Source organism: Leptidea sinapis, chromosome 42 (genome assembly GCF_905404315.1).
Source record: "Leptidea sinapis chromosome 42, ilLepSina1.1, whole genome shotgun sequence".
NCBI lineage: Eukaryota > Metazoa > Arthropoda > Insecta > Lepidoptera > Pieridae > Leptidea > Leptidea sinapis.
This window is the reverse complement of record NC_066306.1, coordinates 9,251,163-9,264,053: the sequence shown is the minus strand read 5'-3', so window position 1 is coordinate 9,264,053 and position 12,891 is coordinate 9,251,163. Positions and strand designations below refer to the sequence as shown.

The window sequence follows — 12,891 nt, the reverse complement described above, 5'->3', positions numbered from 1 at the left end:
TATAGAATATTTTGGCTACCAGAGATTTTACTTACTCATTTGAATTTTATTACATTTTATAGCAAGGATATTAAAATATCACCTGTTACACTCAGAAATAATGAAATTTTCGATTGGTAAAGGAATTTTATAAGTCATCCAGAGGTGAGCCCGTATAAACTCACACACAAATCCACAAACCTATATCTTTATAATATCATTAATGTAGAACTGTAGACGAAAGATGAATGAAACAAAAGAATTACTGCACCATTTAATTTTATTTACATCAAACCAAGAGGTGTAACAGTGTCTTCAACTTTTGTATCACTTCAAAGTGAAACTTCACAATGGCTCAGATACTAAGTAAATATAGAAGTTATTTTGTTAGAAATATATTACAGACATTAAATTAACTTATCGCGTACAAGAGAAACATCAGCGTCATTTTTGTATCTAGGTACTAATTTTATTAACAACTTTATAATTAATTATATTTAAAAATGGACATGCAATTATATAATATTATTATAATAATAAGTCCTGCCCATTATAATATAGTTGATTGAACAAAACAATCTGATCGGTATCACGTTTCCATCGTCAGTATCGTCACTAACTACTAACTAAAGTAAATAGAAACATATTATTTTCAAAGATATTTCGTTGTTATGAGCAGAGCTTTAAGAATATATTTATTCGCAATAATAATTTTGGATCTCTGACGTTGCTTTAAGTATGTAAACATATTAAGTCACAATTACGTATCTTAACCACACATGTCAAGCCTTCGATAATTTATACGTCAATATAGAGCCTCTTGCTGCTAGACAACCGATGAAAATAGGCCAGGTTTATTACTTTAGTGTACGTGACAAGTTACGTCTTACACTCGCGATTTGTATGTCAATTTTAGTTAGTGTGCGTACATTGCTCTGAATAGAGGTTAATTGTCAAAGTCAATTATTAAAAAAAAATCATCTTTTTCACTACTGTCACAACCTATTAAATTATGTATAAAAGATCTACAAAAGGTCAAACATATAACAAAAAAAGAAACTATATTTTTTTATAAATTCGTATAAATGTAATGCATTTCCAAGAAAAATGCGTTTAATAAAATTTAATATTATGTATTCAAAGCAAATTTCATAACATATTTCAAGTTATTCTGGAATTAATGTTATTAAAGTAAGAATACGTGGATATTATCATAAATATATAAATTATTTGGTTTAAGCTTTGGTACTTACAATACATTTACACAACATACTGTCTAACATTAATTATAAGCACAGTTAATTAAAACATCAAAATATACAACCATACAATATGTATGTAATCAACGTTACCATAATAATTGCCTTCTTGTTTTGATTTTGTATATAGAAACCCTGATCTTATATAAATACTACTTTATATGTTAGGCAAAATAAGAATGATAAATGAGTGTTTATAACAAAAGTGACGAGATGGAGGGACTGTGGGGCTGAGGGCATATCGATCTAGCTGGCTCCTAATGGTAGTTATGACAAATATTGAACAAACCATGGTAGAGAAAACATGCAGAACGTGTCATCTAAAGCCACCAGGGCACTCATGATCTGCAATCGTTTGCCGGAAGGAACTGAAGGCTATCCCCCAGAATCCTTCGTGAAATATACTTATTCTTTGCTAGACCCATCATCACATACGGTTGTGTGGTGTGGGCAAATAAAAAGAAAACATCTAACGTAGCTGTGAAACTATGCCTTACAAAACTACAAAGGCTAGCATGCTTATGCGTCACAGGCGCAATGAAATCCTGCCCAACTGCAGCCATGGAGGTGATATTAGATCTACCACTTCTTCATATAGCTGTAACAACGACTGCCAGAATGGCCAAAATCAGAATAAAAATAGCGGGATTAGAACGGGCATAAATGCAACCAGCGCGATCTATAGCTGGCTGGCAAAGTGCTCACACACGTGGTTTATGCCACATGACAGAATTCCCCCAGAATTTTGCTACTACTGTGATACCACGGTAAGCCTTGATAGTCATACCATTAAGTGGTATACGGATGGCTCCAGGACTGAAGCCGGAACTGGTGATGGAGTTTACGGCCCAGCAACAAATTACCATGAAGCCTTAGGTAAGCAGCAAATATATACCAGGCGGAAGTATATGCACTGGACAGGTCTACAAATGAACCTCGACAGGAATTACCATAATGTCTGATAGCCAAGCAGCTCTCAAGGCATTGACATCCTACGCAATGACTTCACGGTTGGTGTGGGAATGCAGAAGAAAACTGGATATCCTTAGCCAGAGCAACAAAGTTACTCTGGCCTCGATACCGGGACACAAAGGTAATAAGATAGCTGACCGGCTAGCTAAGGATGGAGCCTTATCTCCCTGCATAGGACCAGAACCCTTTTGTGGAGCCGGTGAATCTCTTATCCGCAACGCCCTAAGGAATCAAGAAATGCTGGAAGCAGCCAGTCACTGGTCCTCGCTACCAGGCCAAGCTGCTCCTAGGCAACTATCAACGTAAGCGTGCCAAACAATGCATAGACTTGGACAAGAAACAACTGACAGCCCTCATGGGGTTCCTCTCAGGCCACTGTGAGTTGAACGGGCACCTAGCCAGAATGGGTCTCAGTGAATCAAACCTGTGCGAATTCTCCTGTAAAGCCACTGAAGACCATAACAACTTCCTTCTTAAATGCGAGGCCATTGCCAGAATCAGGCAGGGGTGTCTCAAAACCCTGTCACCCTCGCTCAAAGCAGAGGACGTGCCCTGCCAGGAGACCCTCTGAGGATCCTACGCTTCTTAATTTAAATCCCGGCATACGTTTCCTAGTCAGTAGCCTCGATTTTTCCACAGCTCATTGTTTTTTAGACATAAGAAGTTGAGGGTGGGTGCGCTAGCGCAAGCAGTGGGCACAATAGATCCTAGGATTTAAGTGCATCTAAATTCCCTATTCATAGTAATAAAATAAATAATAAAAATGATATATACAAAGATTGCATGATAATTTGGTCATAAAAAAAGGATAGAGAAAGAGAGGGGACGAGTAGTAAGGCTAAAAAAGTGAGAAGTGATATGTGTTAATTAATTAAAAAAATATCAATATGTTCCGTAAATAGTCTCGCGCAGTCATTAACCGGTTTCACACGCGCCGTAAAAATCACTAGTCCGTATGTTGTTATCTAATTATTTGTGTGCAACTACCCTCATTAAATAATGAATTGTGTAAAGTGTGGTAATGTGGTGGCTGATGCTGTGATCAGTGGCCTATGTGAAGGTCATCTTCACTATGGGTGTTCTGGAGTGGCGGAGTCATCCTATCGAAAGATGGGACTTGAGCAGTGCCGCACTGCCACCGCTTCTACAGGAACATCCTCGAAGGCCTGTAACTCAGACTATCACCTCTCTGATATACTCAGAGAGATTAAGAAGTTTAGAGAAGATTTTACAGTAATGAAGACGGAAATTAAAAACCTTACCTTCAAAACCTAAACGACAAACTATCTAAGATGGATTCAAAACTCGTCAATTTTGATTATCGCCTCGTCGATGTTGAAACAAAGGTCGCTGCTATATCTAGTATGCAAAAAATATTCATGATATGAAAGAAACCGTGTACCATCCAGGCTTAACAATATAGAAATATCGGAATAAAAGTGGCGAGCGGCGAGAACCTGAATAATATATTATATTCCATATGTAACAAGGTGGGAATGACGTTGGAGGACGGTGAAATGGACTCCATAGTTCGGGTACGTCGCTTCGCAAACGCTAAAGGTAAACGGGGCAGTCGGGAGTCGCAGAGATTGCCAGCCATAATCGTAAGTTCTTGCGGCACCGTGCTTAGGACAGCTTGTTGGCAGCTGCGCGCGCGTCGCGGGCTCTCCTCCGGTGATATTGGCCTGCCGGGGCCATGGTGGACCTCGGTGACCACCTTACCCCCCGAAACAAATTGTTGCTTAAACGTGTCAGGGAAGTTAAACTACAACTTGTTTTTACCTATTTGTGGGTCCGTGACTGTAACATCATGATGCGAAAAAATAATAAATCAAGAGTGGTGTATATAAAATGTGATAGTGATCTAGACAAACTGAAATGACGGTATTTATTTTGTTATTATTTTTATACTTGGTTGTGTTCAGAGTCTTTTTGTACAACTACAAACAAACTATCAAAATATTACTTTGATGCTAAAAATGAAAAGAAAGATGTAAAAATAAGAATACAGCAAATCATATTCTTTACAGTTTTATATATATATTATCACTCTTCTAATTTTTTTAATAGTTATGTGCAACTTCTTAAAATTAGATTTCAAAATCTAAAATATTTAAAATTCACTTTTGTCATCTTCATAGCAAATCAAAAAAAATGCTGCTACAACGTTCTTAATTTAAATAAATGCGTAACCATTCTCATTATTTCAAAAGTAATTCGCTCACATCTATTTACTGTAGTTATAATATTGCTTAACATTTTAATTATTTTATTTTTACACGCTTAATTGGTTATTATCAAAATGTGCGGGGCTTCAGAACTAAATCACGTGATTTCTTATCTAAGGTTTCATTGTCCAAGTATGACTTTTTATGCATCACGGAAAGTTGGTTGAATGCCGATTTTTTTGATCGTGAGTATATCGATAGCAGATGTAAGGTATTTCGATGTGATCGCTGTTCGCAGGAAAGCGGCTATGAGCGCGGTGGCGGGGTAATGATAGCCGTGCGCAACACCTTGTTGTCGCAACGCAGAGACTGGCCTACCCCTCCTGCCTCCTCTTCCGAATGGTTGTGGATACACGCGATGGATGGACTGCATATTTGTGAACTATTTAGTGAGCATTTTCAGTCAGTTTTTGAACCTAGTAGCTTAGATCCTTTATTACTAGAAAACTTAGAAATCTTGACATGGAATCCACTTGGTTATCTTGGTTGGAATGGACTTGGTGATCTCCTACGTTGGATCAAGTAGAAAAAAGGACTCAAGCAGTTGTTGTAAAGGGTTTCGCATCACAATATAAAGAAATAAGTTCAGGCGCTCCTCAAGGAACCCACCTTGGGCCGTTATTATTTCATCTCTATATAAATGATACAAGTTCTATAGCCCATAACACTAATATATTACTTTATGCGGATGATACTAAAATCTGTAGAATAATTCAAAATCCTCAAGATTGCGAATTACTACAAAATGATCTAAAAGCAGTTGAAATGTATTGTACCGATAATTAAATATTTCTAAATCTGGATAAATGTCACGTCATTAGTTATAGCAGAAAACACAACATTATTAACAACAGTTATACTTTAAGCGGTAAGGTTTTATCACGTGAAACACAGATTCGGGATTTGGGTGTCATTATAGACTCTCAATTGACATTTGTCCCACACATAGATCATATTTTAGCAAAGCTGGGATTTGTGTTGAGAGTGTCTAATTCTGCTTCTCTAATAGTGCTAAACAACCGAACAACAGATGACGTTTATTTCAAACTTTTGATCCAATTATTATTTTTATCTTTTATTATGTATTTTATCCAAATTATTAGAAAATATAAAATATTCTTACGAAATGGAACTCGAGCCCTGCCTTTCTACCGTAACTTGGCCTACTACACGATACCATGTTATGATCCTTATTGGATCTTCTGTAGAATTCACATCTATAATCTAAGAGATTCTTAGTCTCCATAGAAGTTATAGATTATTATTTTTTATTTAAAAATATTCATCATAAATAGCAGTGTAGTATTCATCAAGTAAAATTTAAAATTAGCCTTATTATTAATGAGGAACTTATATAACTAACTAACAACGATCGTAGTTTAAACAAACTGTTGCATCACATATGCGTGTTTCTCTTGTACTATCTTCTCTCAGGGAACCGATGTCTTAGCGCTGTGAAAATAACATTTGAAAATGAATTAAAAAAGACAAAAATAAAACTATCAGTTTATATGGATTATTCCTGAACTTGGATGGTAAAAACAAACTTTATTGTTAACAAATCTGGTGATAAAATGAAAATAATTACGACATTAATTCTCATTCTAACACTGGCAAAACGCTTCAAAATACGATATTTCAAAACTTTATAATCTTTAGCATGTTGAAGGAATACACAATCAAAAGTAAAATAAATATAACATTTTGATATAGCATGCAATCTGTCGGAAACGCGAAGGTATATACATATATATTATTATTAAAATATTAAAAGTATATTAAAACAGTACGTACAGGACTGCTTATGTAGGTATAATTATATGTAAAATTAAGTAAAATGTAATAAAAGTGTAAAACATACGTGTTGACGCCATCAGAATGTGAAGGTTGAGGCGGCGGCCAGCTATGTAAATGAGCGCGCCACATCAGCTGTCTGAACGTCATCCGAAACTGTCGCGACATTGAGCAATATAGGATGAAATTAATAGCTCCATTAAGTAACGCTAATGCATCCATCAGCTCTCCAAACAAATCATAACAACGCTTGAAGAAACATCGCCCCAAAGCTCCACTCATAAGACCTAATATCCCTTGAGGTAATTCAGTGACTAGGAACAGCAGCAATACTGCGACAAGCATTTTCGTTGTTCTATTAGTCCTTTTATCTCCTTTGTTCTGTCGCTTCAATGTCTTCTCATTAGTCGTGGTGAGACGTATCTTTTTCTGATGTTCATTTGCACTGTATACTTCTCTTATTAACCAGAGACTTATTATCGTAAGAATACAACATGGCAACAGTTTTATAACAACTGCGTGTACCCAGAAATTGATCTTAAATAATTGTCCTTCCTCATCAGAATCTACGTGATACAGAATCATAGGACCATTTGGTTCTAACACAACAGCAGTGTGAATGTCGAAAACCTGTGAAAGTCAAAATTTTTAGTTCAAATATGAAGTCACATTTATTTGAGCTCATTTACGTCAAGCTATGTACAAACAAAATAAACATGATTTATTACGAGAGCTTCCAACTAATAGCAAGACTTTTATCTTCGCCGAAAATCTCCGGAGATTTGCTTTGTATGCTCATGAATACATTATTTTGAATGACAGAACCCCTCCTTTGCATGTTTCAGATATTCAAATTAATTTTAATATCAGGATTTTCCTACAAATGTTCTATGAAGTCATAAAATTGGCGTAACTGCAAATTCAGACTCATGTCTGAAAACTCATGTCTATAAAAATCATAGCTTTTACCAAGCTTATAGGAAACTATATACAGGTAAAATAAAAGTGGTAAACCAATCTTTAACTAGGTAACATAAAGTGTTATATGAGATAGAGCAGAGTATCAGCAGTAGACTATGCGCAAATCAGTGCATTCACCATTATTTAATATAAGAAAACAACTTTATAAATTAATTACAACTTTTTATAAGCATGACAACGTAATAACTGCTTTGTAGTCATAGTAACCAAAAGTCACTAATTTCTTCTTCTATGAGTAAGACCTCTATGATACTCCCCCTCACGATGACCTTCAGGTCTGAGTGACGCCTATCATCTTTAGAAGCTTTAACAATCTTGGTTGTGGTAATGCCTTTGTAAAAAGGTCTGCCTCCATATGCTCTGTGTCCTTGTAACGGATGGTCACTAATTTCTTCTGGACACAATCCCGTATAAAATGTTCCTTTATGCTGATATGTTTCGATCTCTTACCAGTCATTTGATTGTTTGCTAACATCTGTGCAGCCAAATTATCATTATAGATCGTAACAGTTTGTTGAAAAACTCCAATATCTTCCAACAGATATTTCAAGTGTAAAGCTTCCTTCGTTGCTTCTGTCATCGCCATATATTCGGCTTCTGCTGTTGACAAAGCCACTGTTCTTTGTTTCTTTGATGCATAACTGATAAGGCCACCACCATACTTAAAAATATAACCGGTATATGAACGACGGTCAACGGTACATGCCGCCCAGTCAGCGTCAGCCATGCCTGTTAGTGCCATTCCTGATTGTTTATATCTGATGGTTACATTCTTCGTTCCTTTTAAATAACGAATCACCCTTTTTGCAGCTTGCCAATGTGTATTATCAAAACATGTATTATATTGGCTCAAATAACTAACAGCAAACATTATATCTGGTCTTGTGGCTATAGCGAGGTACATTAGAGATCCAATTAACATTTGGTATGGTATATTCTCCATCTCTGTGAGTCCATTACCCTTCTCCAGTTTCAGACCAGTCTCCATGGGCGTTGACACTGGCTTACATTCAGCCATGTTGAACTTATTTATTAAATTTTCAATATAATTCTCCTGTGACAATGTTATTTCTCCCCCTACACGGGTGAATTGTATGCCCAGGCAATGATGGAGTGAACCCATAACTCGTAACTCAAAAACTTTTTGCAGTTTTGTTTTGACTTCTCGTAACAACATTTCTGATTTATATGCTAGTATTAAGTCATCCACATAAATGTTTGCAAACAGCTTTTCTCCTCCTTTTTCTAATATATACAAGCAAGGATCCGCTGAAGAATTCTTAAATCCGATTTCCAACAATTTCTCATGTAACTTTAAGAACCATTGACTTCCTGCTTGTTTCAAACCATATATGGCTTTGTTTAGCTGACATATCCCATTATTTTTATATGTATTTATATCTAAAAGCATTTCTTTTGCTTTTTTAATCAACTCTATGTCTTTTCCATGTGTAATTATGTATTTTAAATATTTATCCAGATTTTTCGGCTTCCTCATATAAATTTGTTCATCTAAATCGCCGTTTAAAAATGCAGTACACACGTCTAGTTTCGATAACTTAAATTTATTTTCAATTGCATGTGCAATAAGTATTCTAAGAGTACTCATTTTTGCAACAGGTGCAAATGTTTCAGTGTAATCAATTCCTTCTTTTTGATTAAACCCACGCGCCACAAGTCGTGCTTTTCATCTATCTATTTCTCCCATTGCATTATATTTATATTTGAAAATCATTTTACTATCAATCAAATTTTTGCTTTCGTTCCTGTGTACAATTTTCATAGTATTATTTTTAAGATGAGATTCAATCTCGCTTATTATTGCATCTTCCCATTCATCCATGTTCTCGTCTATTTCACAGAGGAATGATTGTTCAGCATCCATCTCATAATCTTGATGCCATGCTGGTGTTTTTCTCTGTCTTTTATCAGTAGAACTAGTCGGATCTATTTCATCTGTTTCTGTATTGGCGTCAACAAATATTTCATCATTGTTCAATTCCTGGTCAGTTTCATCAATTTCATGTTCTTTCAAATCTTTATTATCTTCTACATTTTTTTTTTCAGGAGAAAATATAATTTCTATTTCCTTTTTATTAACTACATCTTGTTTTTGTTCTCCTTTGATCTCGTTTTCATAAAATATTTTGTCCAGTATTTTGACATCTCTGCTAATCATTACCTGGTCTGTTTTTGGGTTGAAAATCCGGTATGCCTTGTGATTTTCCGAATATCCTACAAAAATTCCAGGTGTCGCTCTGGCTTCAAATATTCCATTTTTCTTTCCATTTTTATGTACAAACGCCTTAGTTTCGAATATGTGAAAATGTCTTACTGACGGAACTCTCTTTACCCATTTTTCAAATGGAGTCGCGTTATCAATACTTGTGCAAGAACTACGGTTTGCCAAGTAGTTAGCTGTATTAATAGCTTCAGCCCAAAAAACTTCTTTCATATTGGCGTCTATCAACAAACATCTACCTTTATCAAGCAATGTCCTATTTTTTCTTTCTGCTAAGCCATTCTGTTCTGGCGTGTATGGTGCGGAAAGTCTCCTTTTGATGCCATTCTCAAATGTCAAAATTATTGTTAATATATTCTGTCCCATAGTCACCGAGTGATGCATATTTCCTCCGCTTTAGGTTTTCGGCAGATTCCGCTGCTGCACCTCCCGCTCTCGATGAATGTTCAATATGAGAGGGGGCTAGCGTGTCCACACAAGTCGCATCCCACAGCAGTGGCTTTCCACGACTCCAAGGAATCAACGTCATGCCATCAGGCCTCTTACCATCATCACGTGAAATTCCATTCGGCTCTAGGAAAGCCGGCACGTTGACGATAGTAAAGGCCCAACGCAAGACGTCGTTTAAGGCAGCATGGCGTGAGAGACGGCCCGCACTGCGGCGGCAAGATAAGCCATGGTGGCCAAGGCTGTCTAAATTGCCTTCGCAGCGGCACATATGGGGAACTGTTCTAGGGATACCCAGGCGTAAACCAACTGCGATTGAGAAGCTGGAATTATCAAGGAGTGTCCCTATGTTACTCGAAGGAGTGGCCTGAAGCCAGTACCCTGAATCTCGTTCGCTAACAGCAATAAAACGAGCCTGATCCGAAATATTGTGATTTGATAATAATATCCTTTTGTGAATGATTTTGCACTGTGGCTCATCCCAAAGCTTTTGTGATAGACGTTTAAAGGGAAATTTTCACTTGGACAGGCAACTTTCCAAGCATTTTTAGCAGTTTCCGCATACACCATAATGACGGGGAGATAATTTTGTCATATAAAGTGATGACATTGTGAACAGAAGATAAGAATGCTGGTAAGGATATACTAGATATATTTCTGATGCCAATTCCACCAAAACGAATGGGCAGAGAAGCCTGGCACCAAGAAGTATCAGACAATGAACAATTTAATATTTTTGATAGTAAATTTCGTAGAGAATCGTCCAAACTTGACAAAAGTATCTCATGATTCCAAAGAGGGCAACATCGGAGAACATAGGTTAGCTTGGGGACAAAAAGACAAAACCGAATTATATGATAGGCCATGTGGGAATGTATGCATAGTAGGCGGTCTGAATATTGTTCAAATTTTGAATTTTGTTCATTTATATATGCTGAGAAAGACTCTTCCAAAATTAGTGCACCTAAAAGGCGAAGAGATTGCTTTTCTATAATTTTTAAATTTGGGGCAATAATGTTGAATTGTTTAATTATCGCATCTCTTCTATCAAAAGGTACCAAATCTGAGATAAAAAGTTCACACTTTGAAAAATTTTGCTTTAAACCAATTTCATAAAACTTTTTTATCAAAAAACTGAGATCTTTTAGAACTGTATTTGTTTCACCTCCTAAAGTGCCGTCATCTAAGTACCACATATTTAATTTAGAGTTTAGTAAATTTAATAACATTGTCCCTATAAAATAATTTTGACTCCGAACCATAACATTGCCAAAGATAGCTAAATGTTTCTGGAATCGAATTTTGAATTTCTGTTAAAATGCTACTTACAGAATTGAAGGCATTTTTTACATCCACTTTCAAGACCACCTCACCTCCATCATTTTTCAAAAAGGAATGGAGCGCGTGTTATTATTTGACTAAGTTGTTCATCAAAGCAGAATATTTCACTAAATACTCCGCCAGGTGTCTCTCATAATAATAAAATATTACACAAAATGTTCACAATTGATATTCCGATATTCGTTCCTCGTTTGTTCCAATATTTTAGTCCACATACAACTCGGGTTCTTGTTTCTTCGATAGCACTCCGAGTGTTTCACATTTTATATTAACTTTCATAAGTTACCTTCGATTAAATTTTAACAAACGACGTGTTATTTCTTAAGTTACGCAAAACTTCTAGTGTGACCTACGTATTATCATACGTTTAAATATCATATGGATAAGAAGTATTACATCAATATCTCATCAATATAGCTGTATTTGACGATAATATCCGAACTACGCAAGAAACCAGGCATTAGCTTTTTCCTTGCGTGCGTAACGATGCCTATCATTCAAGTACTGCAAGTGTATCAAATAACAATAAAAAAAGCACATTGAATTGTCAAATCACCATGAAAATAAATATTTCGTAAGTGAAGTAGCGGACGGCCGCGTGTTATTAATATTTGCTGAGTTTGGACCACTACAAGCTATGTGAGAATATAAAAATATAATAATAATAAATTTGAAAACGTTGTTCCTGTAAGCTATAATATACTATAAGATACTTTTTAAGATTTCAATTTCTTTCCATTTTGTTTAATAGCTGTAAGTATCTTTAACATCTATATTTGTAACATCTTGGATTTTAAATTCTATATTGCAATGTTTTTCTTCTAATAAAGCAAATGTAGAGGCAAATTTGATAATATCAATTGAATTTAAGAAATATTATTGAGATTTATATGACGTAGATCTGACAGACTCACCATAAATGTGGGTATACAAAGAAGCGGGGGAAGGATGAAACTGCTCAATATAGCTGTACTACACCGTCTCTCCGTACATAGGACGTGGCTTCTGTCTGAATACCTGTTAACATACATACATTTTATGCAATATATAAACCATTTTTTTGTGCTAAACTTGAAAAAATCATTGCAAACACTTACGTTTTTACATATAAATGTTAGTCATAAGGTAGGTAGCTTAGCGCTATTGGAGAACGGTTACCGAGAAACAACACCGTAATAGTAGCCAGCGGAGAGGACAATCTCATGGCCATCGACCAAACCCGTTCTCAGTGGTTTACTCTGCCACGAAGAAACGACCGACGAGACAAGAAGAAAGAAGATAAGTGCTAGGTACATCCGTCGAGTGCCAGTACTCGGAATGTGCAGGTTGAATAAAACTTTTAGATATACAAGATTATTATTGTTATATATTGAATGTCGCCAATACCATCTTTATTAGTTAGTTTATACTTTATATTGTTGCGTAGCAACCCTTCAAAGTATATGACGAGAGTTGTCAGACTTCAAGACATTGTTAATTTTAACAGCTCCGTCAGCAATACTCGTAGCTCACCGGAAAAGTGTTTACTCTAGACGCTGTAGACCCGGGTTCGATACACCTACCAGTGTATGGATTTTTTTGGGTTTTGTAAAGTTAAAGGAAATTTCTAGTAAGTTCAGTATCAAATCGAACAAAAAAAAAGGGATGG

At 35.9% G+C, this 12,891-nt stretch overlaps 1 protein-coding gene across 1 annotated transcript in view; it reads right to left on the bottom strand.

The window, feature by feature from the left end:
• Positions 1 to 241: 241 nt before the first annotated feature.
• Positions 242 to 12,891, bottom strand: part of LOC126976875 (G-protein coupled receptor dmsr-1-like) — a 106,387-nt gene continuing 93,737 nt past the window's right edge. The window contains exons 5-7 of the mRNA XM_050825502.1: positions 12,158 to 12,260; positions 6,300 to 6,862; positions 242 to 5,890 (exon numbers count right to left, since the gene is read on the bottom strand). Of these exons, the coding sequence (XP_050681459.1) occupies positions 5,869 to 5,890; positions 6,300 to 6,862; positions 12,158 to 12,260 (688 nt within the window). The 3' untranslated portion in view covers positions 242 to 5,868. The remainder of the gene's footprint in view (positions 5,891 to 6,299; positions 6,863 to 12,157; positions 12,261 to 12,891) is intronic.